Consider the following 20,396-nt stretch of genomic DNA (forward strand, 5'->3'; position numbering starts at 1 on the left):
GCCGCAACTGCATATTGCTTGCCATACCAAGAACTTTCTGGGAAATTTTGTCTGCTTTTGGGTCCTAAACTTTTCTTCAACATTCCCTCGAGCATCAGCAACATAAAAGTTGCGAAAAATCTGCCAGAACATACGTTTCGTCATCCATTATGCAGCAAGAATATTTTTTTTTATAAAACTTGACTTCATTTTCCGTGCTCTGTTTTTGGCCTCTAAATTTTTAGCAGCGTTCCTGTCAGGAACTTTTTGAGCCTTGTATGTTTTTAAACCTGCATTAGCTTTAACTTTTCGTACCAAATAGTCCGAGCACTGAGCTAACCGAGCTGCTTTCCTACCGGATGTTTTGGGAGCTCTTTTGAAAGTGCGTTCTATTTTTTTGGCTTTAGAAACATCATGTGGACCATTCCTTCTACCTGAACCAGGTTTTCCATCAACTGACAAGTTCTCCCGGTACTGTTTAATAACATTGGAAACAGTTTGACGGCAGACCTTTGTATGCTTGGCCAACTTTTTGTAAGACCAAGTTGGGTTTAGTTGAAAATATTTAATAATTTCAGTACGCACTTTTTTTGGTCATTCATTTTAATCAGATTAACAAAAAAATTAATATAATTGACATTACACATAATAACTGACATGTTTTTCAAAGGTAACTTGATCAAAAAAAAAAAAAAAAAATCAAATAATACTTTGGTTGAAAAATGTAATGAAAAACGTGTGTTAAGAATTTTTCGATCTCACTCCTTAATATCTACTTCTTTGATACTATACCAATTCAAACTTCAAATACAAATTTTTAACCTTTCTTTTAAGCTATTAGCACCAATTAAATAAAAACTTAAGCTCTTCTTAACTTATATTTTTTATCTAATTTATTAAAAATATTTAGAAAAAATTAATTTTATTAAAAAATAAACACTTTAAATACTCTCTTTTCATTATAGTTATTGTATGTATTAATGTATTTGTTTGTTAAAAATAAAATTATTAAATTTTTTTTCTCTCTTTACTATTCATTATAAAAATTAACTTAAAAAAAATTGGCAGAATTTTTTGTTGTTGTCGATTAATTATATAGTCATAGTCAACTATTTAAAAACTGTAAAAAATATTATATATATTATTCATAAAATTTATTTGCATTTTAGTTTAAATCAATAGCAGTTAACTTTTTTAAGGAAACATTTTCACATTAAACATTAAAGTCATATAATTAACATAATTAACAGATTTTTGTTAATGTAAACATCTATTTATATGTATGCATTATTATTTAGTAGAAAGTAAAGTTCTTTAAATAGTCAGTTAAAATTATTTATTATTTATTTATTTAAAAAATAAAACACAATTGTAAAAAAAATTCTATATTATTAATATATTTAATATATTTAATACTAATTTAATACTAATTTACTTTACTGTACAGTATGTAATGTTTATGCGTTTCTTTATTAATATACAATAACTCTACTTTGAATACTATTTGTAGTTTTTCTTTTTTTCTCATAATAATTAATAATGACCATTCAATTGTCTTATTGCTTTTATTTATACGATTTTAGATCCCAACTATTTTTAATTCATAAATATTTTTGTACATGCACTTACATATATGCATACATATTTAAATACATTCGTATATGAATTTTTTAACACATATACGTATAACAAATTTTTTATTTGTATTTATGCCATGCTCATAGATAATTATGTTAATTTTTTTTTAATAATTGTGTCACAAACATATTTGGCTTGTTTAACTCATTATATATTCCATATTATGAGTTAGATAATAAATATTTGTTTAAATTAATTTAAACATTTAGATATAAGTATTAACTTTTCTTTGTAATTGATGAATAATAGTTAAAATAAAATTAATAAAATTTTTATTAAACAGTTTTAATTTTGAAATAAATTGAAATGTCAATAAAAATCCATCAAAATAAATAGATAGATAGATAGATAGATAGATAGATAGATAGATAGATAGATAGATAGATAGATAGATAGATAGATAGATAGATAGATAGATAGATAGATAGGTTTTTGTATGTTTGGATTCCAAACATACAAAAAAAATACACAGCTGGATAAAACCAAATACATCTACACACACACGTGTACATATTTTTCTATATACAGTGTTGTTGTTGCTTTTATAACAATTTTTTGATGAAATTTTCAGAGGTTGTCTCGGATTTTTGCTCATATCTCCGTTATTTACCGACCGATTTTGCTGATTTTAAATAGCGATCTTCTCGAAAGCATGTCTAATAGATTTATTGAAGATTCGGATCTCGCCGATATCCGGGGTCCTCTAAAAACTGATTTCAACAGACAGACAGACAGACGGACATGGCTTAATCGACTCCGCTATCTATAAGGATCCAGAATATATATACTTTATAGGGTGGGAAAATTATATTATAGAAATTACAAACGGAAATGACAAACTTATATATACCCTTCTCACGAAGGTGAAGGGTATAATTATAGCTATTTTACAGAAAAAAACTGAAAATTAGTTTTAATTATCAAAATAATTGTATCAACCAAAATCGTTTACCAAATTTGTAATATTTTTTTTTTCAAATAACGAATTAATCAGAACAATTAATGTCAATAATTAGAACAAGATTTGACATTGATTATTTTATTAATTGCATAAATTAAATATTTTATAAATATAAAATTGATATTTTATATTATATTCCCCGCGGACCAAAAAACTGAAAAAAAAAACAACATGGAAAAGAAAAATAAAAAGACAAAAGTTACGGTGCAGGGCCTAAATAACCCAGTACCGGCGGCAAGTGTTGATCTACTCGCGAGTCACGTGTCGTCGTCATCCTGCAATCGTGAGCAAAATACTACTACGGAGGTGGGTACCTTGGCCTCCGTGGCGGACAATGCGTCAAGTGTACAGCATGCCTCTGGCAAAAACATAGGAGTGAAAGAGAATGATGTACTCGGAGAGAGCTCTAAGCTACCTCAGCCTTTCAATATAGGTGAGAGTTCCGACTCTGAATCCTCAGATGATAATAACAACACCATTATAGCAAATCCCAAAAAGGATGAAGTAGAGCAAATGGTGAAACAGGTGAGTGATAGCATAGCTAAACTACCTATAACTAAGAAAAGACTATCTGGAGCACAGAGGAGGAAGTTGAAAAAGATGCTTCAGGAAATCATAGTTAGTCAATCCAACGACACTCCAAAAGAAAAATTGGACTCTCTTACAAGATCTGAGGCAAAGAGGATCAGGTCTCCTGAGGAGTTGACAAATGAGAATAAACCGAAGAAGAAAAAGAGCTCCCCGTCTTCTTATATACAGTCGAAGCCAAGCCATACTTCACTCAAAGGAACCTCAAGTCAGAATCCTGCGAGTAAGGGTAACAACGCCAAGATAGATATTCCGAAGGCGACCACGTCGGCGAAATCAATCTCGAAGGCACGAGTATCTCAAAAGAAGGCCCGAAAAGAGAGGAAAGAGAGGCTAGACAGTGGAAAAGGAAAAGAGCCGCCATCTTACGCCAAAGTTGCCAGAAGAAGACACCGGGACGATCTCTGCTATGCAGTTTACGATGCCGGTAACCCGACAGGCAAAATTCCAATAGACCAACAGAGTAAGGTAGAAGATCTGGTGAACAATAAGATAGTGGACCACGCAATCGCTTCAAAGGGCAGACAACCAATAGAGAGCGTGAGCTGCGAGTTCAGCATGGGCGCGATGTTGATGAGATTGGCATCTCACCAATGTGTTAGCACCCTAAAGAACTTGGTGGAAAGTATCCCTCCTCCCTGGGACGGCGCTAAGCTGGGACTGGTAAAGAAGAGCGAGCTTCCGGTGCTCTTAAAGTCCACTGTATACATAAAAGGATGGGGCAGTAAACTGACAAGTGAACGTATACTGGAAATTCTTGGTGGTCAAAATGCTGAACTGGCCGTGGAAAAATGGGAAGTCTTTTACAGGAAAGAAGAACCTGAGGGAACTTTATTTGTAATAGGTATCGACCAGAAATCTATGGCTAGTCTTGCCAAGAATAGAGGTAGGGCTTACTTCGCCTCTAAAGCTGTCATATTCAAAATTGGGAAGGTGCCGATTGGAAGGGCTGTTACAACAAGCCTCGAAAAGAACACTAAAAAACCTAAGAACACAGCATCAGTAGCAACTACTGATAAAGTTGAGAAGTCAAATCCTAAAAGCGAGGAAGTTACCACTAACTCGCCAAAAGAAGGTACAGCTGCCATTTCCAAAATCGGAGAGGCGCCGATTGAAAGGGCTGTTTAAACCGCTCCCGATAAGGACACTAAAACACCTAAGACAGTAACCAAAGCATCATTAGCAAGTACTGGCAATGTGGAGGAGTCAAATCCTAAAGGCGAGGAGGAAATCACTCACTCGCCAGAAGACAGAACAGCAGAGCTCTCCAAAATTGGGAAAGTGTCGATTAAAAAGACTGCTCTTCCTATGCCTGATAGGGACACCGCAGTGCCATCAATAGCCACTTCAGGTTACCCGGAGGAGCCAAATCCAATGGGCGAGGAGGTGATCACTAACTCGCTGGAAGACAGTCGGAGCGAGACGGCCACAAACGCTCCATCGGAGCGAGACGGCCACAAACGCTCTGATGGCTAAAATTAACACAGGTAAGATACATATAGCTTTAATCCAGGAGCCTTGGACGATTCGCAACAAGGTTTCTGGATTAAATCACATAAATTTCCAACTTTTCTACGCTGATACAGGGTCTCGCCCGAGAACATGTATCTTATGCCACAAGAACTTATGTTTTCTTCTCTCAACAGGATTATCTACATCGGATGCAACGGTGCTGAAGCAAGGTCGTCGTGGCAACATATACCTTGCATCTGTTTACCTGCCTTTCGATTCTCCGACACTACCACCAACGTCGGAGCTGATGAAACTGGTCGAAGAGGCACAAAGGAAAAATAAGAAAATTGTAATAGGTTGTGATGCCAACTCCCACCATGTAGCTTGGGGTAGTACAAACACCAATCGCAGAGGACAAGCCCTCATGGATTTCCTTAATACTAAAGACTTGATAACATCGAACTTAGGTAATAAAGCTACCTTCGTCAATAGAATCAGAGAAGAAGTATTAGATATAACTATATGTTCAGAAGAGCTTATAAACGAAATTCAGGATTGGAGGGTTTCCGACGAGCACTCCTTTTCTGACCATCGGTACATAAGATTCAAAATACTACGGCCGCCACCAAAGCCGATAAATTTTCGGAATAAGTCTAAAACTAATTGGACAATGTTCGGTTCCTTACTAAAGAACCGTTTATGTCAGGACACTGTTCAATGTCGAAATAAAGAGGACATAGACGCCAAAGTAGAAATGCTCACAAGTGCCTTGGTTGAATCGTTCGAGGACAGCTGCCCTCTACGAGAGCGGAGATCTGCCCAGGAGAAACCCTGGGTAACCGGGGAGATCCGGAACCTTGGTAAGACTCTTCGCAAACTATTTAACCGGGCACGGCGTAAAAAGACCGCAGTATACTGGGATGAGTATCGTAGTAAACTTGGTGAATATAAAAAAGTTGTTCGTAAAGCCAAACGAGACTCCTGGAAACTTTTCTGTGAACAGGTAGACGTAAATGACGTATCGAAGAAAAAAAATTCCTATCCAAAACTTTTGTATTGTAATAATATTTTGAATCAAATAAAAAAAAATAAAGCTGTAAGTTTAGTGGTTTCTTTTTTATAAACATATATGTATGTTAAGAATTTTTCGATCTCACTCCTTAAGTAATAATGTGGTATGTTTAAAATTGATTGAATTTAAATATACATATAATTAATAACAATTTTATGTAACCACTAAAACATGGGACGATTAAACGATGTTTGTCCATCCCTCTTCAATTCAATCTATGTAATCTAAATATTTAATATGTAAAATCTAAAATTATTATTCTTATTTAATCTATACATTCGGATATTTTTCTACTACTCTTTATGTTTTTCTAGTGTCTAAACAAAACTCAGCAAAACTTATATTGTTAACGATATTATAACAGAAACATTGATTGAAAATCTCCATGAAATTACTTTCAGGATATCGAGGAAATCCAGTTTTAAGGACAACCTTGTTGTTTTTATTTAAAAGGATAAATGATACATAAATTTTATTATGGAATTTGCCACTAAATAGCATATTTTTATAGATAAAATTTAACAACTTTCTTACAACCCTATTATGGTTTACAACTCAACTCAGTTGAGTTAAAATTTGAAACAACTGAACTTTAAAACAGGCAAGAAATTATAGTCGAGCGAGGCCGACCATATAACACCCTACACCTGTTACAAAATGTGAAATGTGATTTTTATAAGGGATAGGGTCAAATGAAACCCTATAATTATAGAGTTCATGAGGGTCATCAAGGTTAGCATAGAACTTTGTTTTGCAGCTTTTTGTGGACATACGAGTATATAAAACATAATTATGAACTTAAAAGCACTATTCGGCGGGGTCAGTTGTATGGCGGCTAGGTGAAATAATGGACCAATATTAACAGTTTTCAATAGGTTTCGTCTACGGTACCATAGAAGATCATGTGCCATTGAATTATCTCCAAAATTGCGACCTGTAGTTTGATTACAAGCCCTATCCAGGGATTCAGTTGTATGGGGGCTATGTGCAATAATAGACCGATCTTAACCATTTTTAATAGGCTTCGTTCCTGGGACAATAGAAGATCATGTACCAAATTTAATAGAATTATCTTGAAAATCGCGACCTGTAGTTTGATTACATGATTTACATTGACGGATGTACATAACTAAATCGACTCAGAAAATGATTTTAAGTCGATTGGTATACTTTAAGGTGAGTATAGGACCAATATTATTGTGCGTTAAAAACATGGGCACAAACCCCATGAATTACAACTAATTTCAGTTGTAATTGTGTTGATGTTGCCAACCTAAAAAGGGTTTTTTAGTTTTATGAAATTGAGTTTTTCATAAATAAAAAATGCATTGAACTTTTTTATTGTAAAATCGTTCGAAAATAAATGATTAATGAAATTTAAGAAAATTTTTAAAAAAATTTACTTCGTTTTATCTTAAAAATTTTATCAGAACAATGAAGTTGTATTTTTGGATTTGTAATTTGTTACAATTGATTTTGATAAGTTGTAATTTTTTCAATTAATTGAATTATAATGTAGTTCATCAAATTTATTATTTATTTATGTAATTTAATATTTAACAACATATCAATTTTCAGTTAAAAACTATTCAAATATAATGGACTGCAAAAGTACTATCAATAAATAAACTTGTGTATTGATTATTATGTATTATTTGCAAACGATTTGTTTGACTGCAAATAAACAACATTGAACAAATTTTCGTAAGAAGTGCAGTTAGGTAAAGTCCGACTATATGTTAAGCTATAACGATATAAAAAAGATATTATATGGGAGCTCAAGGCAGTTAAACTGACAAACGCAAAACCATTCGACGCAACAAAAGCTGAACTGAAAATATGGGTGAGAAAATCCCATAAGACCTCTTGAAATAATGAAACAGTGGGTAGAACCACGAAAATCCTATAGGGTGACCCTGATGAGAGCAAGACGAAAAATCTCCTCAAAATGAGCAAGTCTGAAGTTAGTATGATAGTACGTGTTCTGAGTGGACACAAATAATTACGAGCACATTTATGCAAAATTGGACTTGCGGATTCAGACATATGTAGAGCATGTGGAGAGGACAGTGAAACTCTGGAGCACTTTCTTTGCCAATGTCAGGCATTTGTCGAAGATAGATCAAAGTATTTTGGAAGTGATGTTATTCCGGAAATAACATTCCTGACTAACACTGATTGGTATAATTCATTCAGTTCCTTGTTTTTCATGATAAAGAGCGCCCAACAGGCCCGATAGTGGCCTAGGTTCATTTCTTCGGATTTGATGTAGTACACATCCTCTTATCAACCTAACCTAAGCACTTTGAGATCCAAAAAAGTACTTTCTGAAATATTTTTTGATACTGAAACAAAATCTCTTTTCCCATTTCTGTTTTGAGGATTTTTTCATACCAAAGATTGTTCCTTTTGTTGCGTAAAAATTATTACTTTTAATAAAATTTCGATACCGACAAATGAATAATGTGTTACAAATATGAACAGAAACAAATTATACGTTCTGCATTATGTAGAGCAAAACAATACAGATAAAAATTATAAGTGAAACAATAGGGGCGTTGCTTTAACTGTGTCTGTCTACTTAAATGTATGAATAACTGACTAGCAAGCAGCTAAAAGTTTGCAAGCAATTGATAAAGTTCTCTTAATTAATCATAATTTTCAACAGCATCGTCACATCAAGCAACCCTTTAAACACTTAACATGTTTAAAACAGTAATTCGAGTGTTTTACGCTTACCTAAACTTTGGTGAATCCTTGAGACATTCCTCAAACTCAATAGTAGTTTTCATATTTCTGCCACTTTATTTGTTTACACCAAATCCGTTTAACACTTTTGTTTTAAGAAATTTATAATTACAATATATTATTTTTTTAATTACCGAAAAAAGCGTGCTTAATTTACAACTATAAGTATTTAACTAAAAACCACCATGCATTAACTGCGACAGATTCCTTTACATTAGTTTTCTTTATTATAATTTTCAGCTGTTGCGCTTAAATATCCTTTAGTTCCTTTATATTTTTTTACACTTCTTTATATCCTCTTCTTAATGAAATGCTTTTGCCTTTGTTGTTGGCTGTTTTCTACACTATCTTCTTTGATTCACTTTTTCGTAGTTTAACACGTATTTTATTGAACCTTTCTTTTTTTTCTTGCTCCACAAAGATTTTCTCTATTTCATCATCATTTAATTAACACTTTCTATGATATTTTAACACTTTATACATATTTGCCATACATTTTATTATAAATATTTTTATTCATTGTTAGAAATTTGATAATTTTTTTAAAATTACTTTGGGAAAATTATATGTAAAAAAAAGAAATCGCTGACTTATTTTTGCACTAAAAACAACGACAGAGCGAATCAAGAAATAAACAGCAACTAGAAATGTATTGATAATTTAGCTATTTTGTGAGTAGACTTAGCGATTTTGTAAAGGAAAAAAAAATCTGATATTATTCAGAATTGTAGCGATTTTTTAAGTGATGCCATCGGTAATGAGGAATTATTAAGTACACTATTGACTATGGTCCATCATATATGATCTGAAGAGTACGAATGGGATCGTCTAAACCATGTCTTAATAAAGTAAGGTCACTGCAATAAAGCAGTTGATCATTTTTTTGTTTTTGTGTAGAGTATGTATAGTGTCAAAACTTGTTATTGTTTACATGTTAAGAATGTTATTTGTCTGATTCTTGTACAAAACAAAATACATGTTGTCTTTATATTGTTGTAGTGATGCAGTCACCTTTTTAAGGGTGCCCTGGACCAGGGCACATAAAAAGTAATGAAACCATCACACATTGAGAGAGAATACGGATGGAAACTTTGACAGTCGTATGGCTCCCTTCATTTTTTGAAATAATTCATAAAACAAGGAGGTCGCATTAGATCAGGGATAAATTTTTATGTAAACACATACAAAAAAAATTAAACAGCTGTTTCTATCAGACTTTTTTATTTTTTTATACCAATCGTCTAAACACAAAAAATATAAATCATACGACTTTTATTCCCTTTCTTGTTATACGGATTGATTTTCGTTTTACTTTTTCATTAAACTTTACGTACATAAAGTGTGATCGTGTGAAGTGTCCTTAATCTTTTGAGAGCGATCCCAATCAATCCATCAAAGTAAAAAAGTTAAAAATATTTAACTTTGACCTGCAAAAAATTATTGTTGGTTTTTCTGAAGAGTTATATAATTAAAAAGAATAAAAAAATATCAAAAAATACATCATATTTTATTTGTTAACTCTGATAGATATATCCATCAAGTATGATCAGTCAGTCATCCTTGTATTTTTATCATCTCTCTCACACTAAATCAAAAGTTGCCCAGTGTAGACCGGCACTAATTAAGATACTTTGACACGGCTTAAAAACTTTTAGCCGCCGTCATTGTTGATATTTGCCGGCACAGGTCTCTGCTACAAGTTCTAATTTTACGCGAAAATTGCAATTTTCTGTGTTTTTTCTATATTCTCTTTAAAAGCGGACGTGAACACGGCGTTTAGAAAACATCATACAAACAAATAAACCACAATTATTAATTTACAAAGTTTAAAATTACAAGTTATTTATAATTGAATAACTAAAATAAACAAAATTTAATAGAGAGAGTGAAAAAACAGGTGCACAAATAGCTTAAACACAAAGAGAAAAAAAAACGAATAGACAAAATACAGAGAACAAATTAACAAAAAAAGGAGGCGTATAGTAGTTGAATAAATAAAAAAAGTAGATTTTAATAGAGATGCATAAATTATAAATTGATGTGAAAAAATAGATTTAATAAACAAAACACGTACGCAGTAATGAAACATTAAATATAAAAGAACAACAACAACAAATAAGAAAAAATTCTAGAATTCATAATTATGGAAAATTGAAAGAAAAACAAAAACAAAAAAGAAAAGGATTATGTGAGACTTGAGTGTATGCTTCAGCCAAAAAAATTTCTTCTTTTTTTTAGTTTGAGTTCTTTGTTTCGGAAAACTTGTAAAAGTTGGCCCTTTTCTTTACTACTAACAAACGTATTTTCGTTTTTAGGCCATTTGAGTTCAATTACCTTTTAATTAAAATATCGAATAATATACAAAAAAGAATCTTTTACAAATTTAATATAAATTTGATTTTTGTAATAATTTAAAGAAGAGAGCAGTGGCGGGGGTCATTAAACTGAAGTGTAAGTAAGCTGTCTGTGTAATTGCTAATAGCAAACACATATTATTAGGGAGAGATTTTTAGCTATTACTATAGTAAACCTTTAATATGTGGAAGTGTCATAAGTGCGGTAAACCCGTCTACTTTGGTAAGTACTACAAAGAATATTAACCTCACTTTTTTCCCTAGTCTTACTTTAACTCATAGTTTAATTTATTGTTATATTTGTTTATTTTAATTACTTAAGCGGAACGCAAACAATCTTTGGGTTATGACTGGCATCCCGAGTGTTTGAGATGTGAAGAATGTGGTAAACGTCTAAATCCGGGACAACATGCTGAGGTTAGTGTTGGTCTATGTAGAAAATAATTGGATTAATTTACATTTGTTTATTTTGTTTAGCATAAAGGTGTGCCTTATTGTCATGTGCCATGTTATGGTGCTCTTTTTGGACCCCAACTATTTGGCCATGGCACACGTGTGGAATCTCATAAAAGTTTTGGCAATAAAACTGCTTTTAACCGACCCGGTCAACAGAATGGTCCCTCATTACCAAGAGATCATTTGGAGTCTAAATTAAAGGTATTTGTAATGATTTTCAAGTTGATATGTATCTGGTTCTTGAATGTTTTTGTTATTTAAACTTGAGACAAGAATGTGATGTGATTCTGGGTACAGATGTTGATACATACTACAGCTATGTTTCTGAAATTAGTACTTTACATAACTACAATTGAAAAAGTATCTTCACCAGTCTACTGATTTTTGTATTAACTAGTCTCCTCTATATTTATTATTTTATTGGCTAGTCTGTTTCTTAAACTTTTAACTAGTTTAAGAGTTAAACTAGACTATGAATTAGTCCTGTAGATTCCATTATATATTCGACTTAACATAAAGCTACGTATCATCTTTTGCTACAACAGTTATACTGTATTTTATTATATCCTTAGGTTTACAATCAATTCTATGACAATAAAAGTATGGAAGTGCGAAGCCGAGAAGTTAACAATCGTTTAATACTTGAAGGAGCTTTACGTGTCTACTGGGGTGTGCAAGGTGTTATACACTTGAAGGAAGATGATGATCAGCGTACATTTGTAGTGCGTAAAAGAAATTCATGTCGTGTATCAAAAGCGGATAATGTAAGTTTGTCTTTAAAAGTAAAAAAATACTTAAATAATAAATTATTTATAATGTCTCGTTTAAAACAGGATGCTTCTGATAAAGAAAATAATGATGGTACTGAATCATTTGAGGCTGCTACTACAACAAGCGACCAAGTAGATGCCATTTCCACAGACGTTTCGTTAAGTGAAAGTATGACTTTTGATTCATGCAGTTTAAATGAATATCCTGAATTGCCTACAACACCCGAAGATGCTTCGGCTCAAACCACGGGCTCCAGTGTAACAGAGACACTTACGAATGGTAAACATGAAGAAGATTCTTCTTCTACCACCACCACATTGTGTGATGAGCAGTCAACATCGAATATCACAACCACAAACAATAATCCTAACAATTGTGTTAGTTCCACATTACCCTCAAAATTGGACAAATTGGAAAAGTTAGATTGGGACGAAATTGATGATCTGTTACAGGTGGAAAGGCGTGTCAGTGAAAAAGATAAAGTTTATGAAACTATGCCAGTACGTCTGCCCTCGTCTTCGCCACAAAACTCTTCATCTTCAACACCTACTTCTGAAAGTTCTAAAACGATGTCGAATCAAAATAGCACCGATTCAACAAATATTGAAGAGGCTTCGCCCTCGAAATCCTCATCCACCACTACATCACTGGCCAGTTCTTCCTCCTCCACTACCACAACCACTTCTTCCGATAATTTTCTTACGGCCACTGCCTCATTGAATACGACCACTACAGCTGATACCAGCACAAATGCCAATACAACCACTTCAACTACTACTACTGTAGATAATTACGAAACCACCGATGATGCCACTTTGAAACCCATGGATTTTGAGGACTTTAAGCGTAGCGTCCATCAAGACTACGTTAATGGTGCCAATTCTTTTCAGGAACACAATGACGATACTCTTAAGCGCAATCAGCCTATAGATCCCTCACGCATACATGATTCCCTTAAGCTGTACAATGCTGCCGACAATCCCATGAGTAAAAGTTTTAATTGTGAACATGCTCTGCGGTCTATCGATGCTACTTTTATAAATGATACTTTATCATTAAAATTCAATGAAGGTGGTTCACCTCTGAAACGTTCCCCCTATGCTTTACAGAAAAGTGGTTCTGCGCAGGCGCAATTAATGGTAACAAATGGTCGTTTCGAAAAGGGTATAAATCGCTCAAAGTCGGGTCCATCTTGTGTCGTCTACTCATCCAGTGATGACGATGATGATTCAACCTTAAAACCACGTCTAAGGCGTGATGGCGCAGCAGTAGATGATCATCATATTTCAGCTACTATACGTAAAAGTGATATACCACCAAAATTCATACAAATCAAAATGAATTGTTATCCCAAAGAAGGTGCCAGCGATTGTGATTCCAGTCGCCAGGATAATGTACAGTCAACAACATCACAAAGTGGTGCTGCGGCGGGTGATGAATTGACTCAGACCGAGTCCTTGTATACGGCTACATCGGGCGGTGCTCATCACAATATGAACAGCAATACACATCATCATTTAGATAATGATGAACAACCGTTGCATGTTACCGAGGATGGTGTGGTATTGAGAAGACCACCTCGTACGGGTGCGGCAGCCATTAAGAGACGTAGTGGTAATAGAAGGTAAAGGTTTTTTTCATTTATCATATTTTAATTTTAAACGAGAAAACAATAGGAATCATATGGGTTTTATGATCACTTACGGATGTAATTCTGATCTATTAATGTAAAATGAGATCTATTTAAAGAACATGAAGAATGTATGATTACAAGGGATGACATCTTTAGAAAAAAATAGGTGAAGTGTTATACAACTGTTGTCACGTTCCCACGACAATTAGATCTCCGCTGCAGAATGACCCGATCCTCTATCAAAACAAGTTTTTTACGAATGTTACACGAGTCTTTTAAACCTAGAACCTTTAAAGAATAAAACCTTCTAGAGACAGAATTCTATTCCGATTGAAAATTTTAAAAAGAAAAGTGAATTTTGTGCATTATGTAGAAATAGTGATTAGAATAGATTTTTATGGACAGGCAGACGTACATTTCCTTATCGATTCAGAATCGCGCAACAGCTTTCCTACATATAGAGGTCAATAATAATCTTTTGCATGCATTTGCAATCGGAATGACCCGATTATCAATCGCCCAAAGATTGTCATCTCAGCAACAGCCGTATCAACTGGAAGGTTTTTTCCCAGGGAAGAACATACAGTTACAGCCAACCTGTTACAACAACAATATAAGATGAAAATATTGGAATCTTTTGCAATCTATCAAAACTATCAAAATAAGTTCTTTACGAATGTTACACATCTCTTTTAAACCTAAAACCTTTAAAGAATAATACCTTCTAGAGAGATAATACTATTCCAATTGAAAATTTTTAAAAGAAAATTGAATTTGGTGCATTATGTAAAAAAAGTAATCAAAGTAGATTTTTGCGGACAGGCAGACGTATGTACATCTCCTTATCGATTCAGAATCGCAAAACCGTTTTCTATTTATAGAGGTTAATGAAAACCTTTTGCATGCATTTGCAAACGGAATTGTTTTATTTTTATTTATTTATTTTAAACAAATAGTCAATTATGTAAAAAATTCGTTTCCTTACAGATCACGTACTAAATTAAAACGACGTTGTTCTATAAATGGTCACTTTTATAATCGTGAAACTTCGTTCTTTACGCCACCCTATGGTTCACAAATGTCCGTTTGGGTAACATCGCTAGTGACCACACAAGAGGTTATAAATTTATTATTGGAAAAATATCGGGTAGATAGTGCAGTAGAGAATTTCTCACTTTTCATTATAAGAGATAATGGTGAACAAAAACGTCTCAAGGATAATGAATATCCTTTAATAACACGTATTATGATGGGACCCCATGAAGATGTAGCCAAATTATTTTTAGTGGATGCCAAGAAAACTGATGAAATAAGGTAAAAATGCCAAAAAAAAATATTAAATAAAATAAATTTTATTAAAATATAATTTTTATATCTTATATAGCAATGAAGTTGCACAATTTTTAAATTTATCATTGCCAGAATGTCGTGCTATACTTGAACGTTATGATCAAGAATTAGATCGAGAAGTTACCAAAGTTAGAGAAAAGTAAGTTAATGTTAGAGACAAAAAGGAACAAAATAACATTCCAATGAAATTTTGTTGTTTATTCTTTTAGATATGCGGAATTGAGACGTCGTATTGTTGGTCGTATGGAATCTCTTAAAGTTCATTTATAAATGTTCTTCGTTTTTCATCCTTCTCAAATACTTTTTACTTTCCTTGATGAGAAAACAAAAATCCAAGTTTTAAAATATAAAATTAAAGTGTTTAGTTTGTATTGCCCAAAGCATTTTAGAGTGCGCGTTTAAAGCAGTATTTATTTACAAAACAAAATAATCTTAATTTTTTTCGAACAATCAAGTGTCATAGCACATTTTTTTTTATTAAAACTTTTTTTTTTTTATAATTTTTACTTGTTTTATGCTACTATTATTGTTGTTTAGTTTACTAACCATTTAACACACCAAATCAACAATTAAGTTTTTATTTTATTATCCTATACAACTGAAACTCTGAACAAAAACAAACAAATAATTAACAAAATAATTAAATAAATAAAAAGAAAGAAAAACAATTGAAATCAAAACATTTAATTGTAATATTGAGAATAAAGTGCATTTAACATAAAACATATAAAATGTGTAATGTGTTGAATTGCACAATTTAACAATTGGTCTGAATTTGATAATAGTTAAACAATATCAATTTGTTTGTTTATTTTACAAATAATGTAAACATAATTATTGTAGTTTTTATATATAAAAAAATAAAATAAATAAATAAAATATGTTTTGTTTTTTAAAAAATGCAAAAAAAAAACTTAACGAAAAAAAAAAATATATATATATATATACATATAATAAAGAAATCTCTATAAAGTCCCCAGTGTTTAACAAAAAAAAAAGTATTAAATATTGTGTGTTTTATTTAAAGGATATAAGAAAATTATATAATTTAATATTTAATAGAAGTGAAAATTTTGTTCCCTGGAAATTTTTCATTTCCTTCGAAAGGAAAATTAAACTTGTTGTGAACAATTCATTCACAATAATTGATTTTGTAACTGCCGGTCCACACTAGGAAACTTTTTTGGGAAACTTTTGATTTTGAATGAAAGAGAAAAATAAACAATATCATTTATCTCTCTCTTGGTACGGAGTTTCCCCTTCTTGGAAACTTGTTTTGATATTCTTTTAATTCGTACAACAACAAATCAATGGAATAAACACAGTTTATAGAGTTCTATAAATCGACTTTCGAATAATCGAACAATAATCGACTTTTTGTCGAAAAAAGTCGAAGTCGACTATTTTGTTCCAAAAAAGTCGATAACTCGACTATCGTCTGTGAAAAAATTCGAAAAGTCGACTTTGGAAATAAAAGTCGAAAATATTCGAAAAGTCCAAAAAAAGTCTAAAATAGTCGAAAAAAGTTCAAAATAGTGGGAAAAGTCAAAAATAGTTGAAAATAGTCGAAAAGTTGAAAATAGTCGGAAAAAATCGAAAAAATGTCGAAAATAGTCGAAAAGTCGGAAAAATATCAAAATAGTCAAAAATAGTCGATAAGTCGAAAATAGTCCAAAAAAGTCGGAAAAGGTCGAAAATAGTCGAAAAAAGTCGGAAAAAGTCGACTATTTACAAAATACTAAAAGTCGAAAGTCCAAAAGTCGACTTTTAACTAACTGAAAAAAGTCGAAAAGTTGAAAAATCGACTTTGCATAAAATGCAAATAGTTGAAAAGCCGAAAAGTCGACTTTTAACTAAATGCAAAAAAGTCGACTTTTACCTAAATGCAAAAAGTCGACTTTTCGTTTCAACTATAGAACAACAATGTCCACAAATGAAACAAAAATTTCTATGTGTGGACATTAAGGAAACTTCAAAAGTTTCCTAGTGTGGACTAGGTCTATTTCACAACAGGGGAATTTTTTTCACGACAAAAAAGTTAGTACATAAACGAAAAAAGTGAAAAGGAAACACATTTCACGTAAAATGATTGGCGATATGGGTGATTAAGTTTCAGTTTCAATAGTTGATAACATGGTTAAAACAGGCTACCAAATATAGTCTCAAATATAAGCAACATGCTTATGTAAAAGGGTAATACAGTGCAAAGCACGTTTTGTGAAATTGTCTTATATATAGAAAAATCCTTAGATAACAAATGAAGGAGCCTTACATACATGCTCTTATCAAATTCTACATGTTAAGTAACATGGATAAGCTTAACGACAAGGGTATTTCGCAATACACCACAGTGTGGATTTGGTTCTCTAACCGATAAATGACTTATAAGTATTCACGAACATTAAAGCAGCTCGCGGTACATGCTTGATATATCATCGTGAAATCAAAATATTTTCAGCTAAAGCTTCTGTATTCGCGATAAAACAATTAGAAAAGTTATTAAAAATCAATATTGCGATCACTTAAGTATCAATAAAATTTTGAAGTGTTCATTCTATCTGATCCTCTTTAGATCATCATGTTCCCGAAGCTCAACATGTAGTGTAAAAGCATTAAAAGTGATAACAATAACTTCGTATCGGCAAAAAAAAATTATTTGAAAAGTTGTAATTAATTGTTAGATCTCTTAAAAGTAATCACGATCACTAAATAGCACACGATAGGTACATACTTGACGTATCTTCATGTAATCAAAATATGGTCAGATATAGCTTCTGTATTCGCAAAAAAAACAATTCGAAAAGATGTGTTTTAAATCAAAATTCATACAAAACCAACATCACGATCACCAAAGTATGTTTCGACTTCTATACAAACGTTGATAAAGATTTCTATTAATAGATGTATGAGCTTTAAAATAAAAAGAGTAAAATTACAGTTTGAATCCATTTTCATGAAAATGAAAAGCCATTACGATCACAATACCAGCTAAGGTACATTTATTCGCGGTCATCACGATCACTAAAAGAACTTTCAAGTTTCTCGTTGAAAATAGAAATAGTACAAGTCAAGATTTCACTGGATTGTAATATATAGGAATCCCTTTCGGTTTTCTAATCACATACAGAGGATATTTGGTCTTAATATCGATTCGACTCTTTTAAATTAACCCCTTTAAATGCTATTTTTTACGCTTCGTAATAAATAAATTTTTCATCGCAAATAACTAAATAAAATCGTCTTACAAGATCTCTTGGCTTTAATTTTTATAGTAACCATATATTTTAGTAACATATAAAGCTGTGCCAAATCCATATCTGGACTAAGAATTTATCTAATATCAAGTTAAAAAATTTGGAAAAAATAGATTTTTGCAATTTTTGAAAGTTTTAAGCTACAGAAACGCAACTTTATTTATGAAATATGAAAGTCCCATTTGTCGTCTTTAATATAAAGATTAATCCTCTGTTATATCTTATTATTTCTTCAAGACATCTAAACATCAACACTTGTAACTTTGATATTAATATTCTTATAGTACACCGTCCGACAAAAAAATAGTTAGACAAAAAAAGGATGATATACGTCTGATGCTATAAATTTAAGGGAAAAACATTTTTATTGGTTTTTCATTTCGTGATCCTGTGTCCTTTCAAAAGGTCTTCAAAGTTTTAAAAAGTATATTTTTCAAAAAATATTTTAAAATACTTTTACTAATCAAACAAGTATGAATTTATAGTCGGACATTGCCGACCATATGATACCCTACACCAGTCAGTATGTTAAAATTGTGGATTTTTTTATATAAAGCATTTAATTTGTTTTATTGTCAAATTTTTTTACTTATTGTTGACAAAAAAGAGATTTTCTACAAGAGGGCTCATAGGGGAGAAGGGGTAAATATGGTCCTATCCTTATAAATTTTGTGTAGATGAATTTACGTCTACTTCAAAGTCATTTATGTAGATTTTGATCGTTTTATTAGTAATTATAAGTTGACCTTCAAGTCATTTTCTGAAGGGGAGTTTGTATGGGGGCTAGGGTCAAATGAGGCCCGATCACTATAAAAATTAGTATTGTCATTTATCGTTCTATAAAACTAATTTTGATGATTTTTGTTGACATTATAAAACATTTAACGTAATTGTGAGCCAAAAGGCCCGATTCGGGGGATACGGTTGTATGGGGGCCAGGAGAAATAAGGGACCGATTTCAACCATTTTCAATAGCGTTCGTCCTTGAACCAAAAAAAGGGTATGTGCCAAATTTCATCAAATTATCTTGAAAATTGCGACCTGTAGCGTGCGCACAAGGTTTACATGGACACACAGACAGACGGACAGACGGAAATAGCTAAATCGACTCAGATTCTGAGTCTGAGCCGATTGGTATACTTGAAGGTGGGTCTAGGACCAATATTTTTGAGTGCTACAAACTTCAGCAGAAACGCATAATACCCTCCCCACTATAGTGGTGTAGTAATCCTGACAGAATAAGCTAAAAATAACACAAAATATTTTACAACTCTTTTTGTTAGCTTGGCACCAAAGTTTGACACTGTTTGATCTGTAGAAGTATTTTTAAAATATTTTTTAAAAGAATGTACTTCTTAAAACTTTGAAGTCCTTTAAAAAGGACACAGGATCACGAAATGAAAAACTAATAAAGCAGTTTTTTTCCATAAAGTTTATAGTTTCAGACGTATATCATCCGATTTGTGTGTAATTTTGAGTGTCGAACGGTGTTATGAATTCAATTGAATACCCGTACGTATACGCTTTAAAAAATAAAATATTATTAAGTATACGCACCGTATCTGTTTATTTAAATATTTGTGCACTTTAAAAAGTGAAAAATTTCATACTTTATTTTAATTTTGAATAAAAACAGATATAGTTTTAAAACTTTTATTAATAAAATGCACTAAACACATGTACTCACATCTTACCTATCTATTTACATATGTTATATGGCACATTGATTTTTTATGGCAGAAAATATACCCAAAATTCAATTAATTTTATATATGTTTAAAACAAGACAACAACAAACAATAATGTTTTCATATAAAACTTATTTATGAAAAAGAAAAACCTTCTATCTAGGCAACAGCATAGTCAAGCCTCAATTTTTAAAATGTTGTCAATAAAATAGAAAAACAAAGAAAATAACTTTTATTACATGCTTGAGTAAAAATCAACACACACTACTACCACAAACATTCACATGTTTCTGAGACATAAAAGGTTTTTATTCCAATAACATAATGGAATTTAAACAGGAACTCCAAAAAGACGAAGATGAAAAAAAAAACAACTTGACCGATGAAACAAATAAGTTCTTTTTTTATAACCAGACAATCAAGATTTTTGTTCATTACTAAATATGTAGTAT

At 31.9% G+C, this 20,396-nt stretch overlaps 2 protein-coding genes across 7 annotated transcripts in view; one reads left to right on the top strand and one right to left on the bottom strand.

Annotated features, from left to right (window-relative positions):
- The window catches only part of LOC111682842 (arf-GAP with coiled-coil, ANK repeat and PH domain-containing protein 2), a 19,735-nt gene extending 10,677 nt beyond the window's left edge, over positions 1 to 9,058 (bottom strand). For both annotated transcript variants that reach the window (XM_023444832.2, XM_023444831.2), the window contains exon 1: positions 8,430 to 9,058. In XM_023444832.2, the coding sequence (XP_023300600.1) occupies positions 8,430 to 8,482 (53 nt within the window). In that variant the 5' untranslated portion in view covers positions 8,483 to 9,058. The remainder of the gene's footprint in view (positions 1 to 8,429) is intronic.
- A 1,080-nt stretch (positions 9,059 to 10,138) lies between these two features.
- On the top strand, positions 10,139 to 16,003 carry LOC111682856 (serine-rich adhesin for platelets). 5 transcript variants are annotated; one of them, XM_046949169.1, is made up of 9 exons: positions 10,139 to 10,335; positions 10,856 to 11,015; positions 11,115 to 11,209; positions 11,270 to 11,449; positions 11,821 to 12,012; positions 12,082 to 13,643; positions 14,640 to 14,966; positions 15,037 to 15,141; positions 15,212 to 16,003. In XM_046949169.1, exons 2-9 carry the CDS (start codon positions 10,976 to 10,978, stop codon positions 15,270 to 15,272), a joined length of 2,562 nt encoding a protein of 853 aa, XP_046805125.1. In that variant the 5' UTR covers positions 10,139 to 10,335; positions 10,856 to 10,975; the 3' UTR covers positions 15,273 to 16,003. The 5 variants fall into 5 exon arrangements, with proteins under 5 accessions (XP_046805125.1, XP_046805129.1, XP_046805126.1 ...); XM_046949173.1 differs by having other exon boundaries at positions 10,859 to 11,015; XM_046949170.1 differs by lacking the exon at positions 10,139 to 10,335 and adding an exon at positions 10,494 to 10,639.
- Positions 16,004 to 20,396: the final 4,393 nt, after the last annotated feature.

The sequence above is a fragment of the Lucilia cuprina genome, chromosome 4 (assembly GCF_022045245.1).
Source record: "Lucilia cuprina isolate Lc7/37 chromosome 4, ASM2204524v1, whole genome shotgun sequence".
Lineage (NCBI taxonomy): Eukaryota > Metazoa > Arthropoda > Insecta > Diptera > Calliphoridae > Lucilia > Lucilia cuprina.

Coding starts and splice junctions, on each gene's coding strand:
- LOC111682856 (XM_046949169.1), top strand. CDS start 10,976: ATGTGGAAGTGTCATAAGTGCGGTAAACCCGTCTACTTTG. Junction 11,016..11,114: donor CGGTAAACCCGTCTACTTTG/GTAAGTACTACA, acceptor TAATTACTTAAG/CGGAACGCAAACAATCTTTG. Junction 15,142..15,211: donor GTTACCAAAGTTAGAGAAAA/GTAAGTTAATGT, acceptor TTATTCTTTTAG/ATATGCGGAATTGAGACGTC.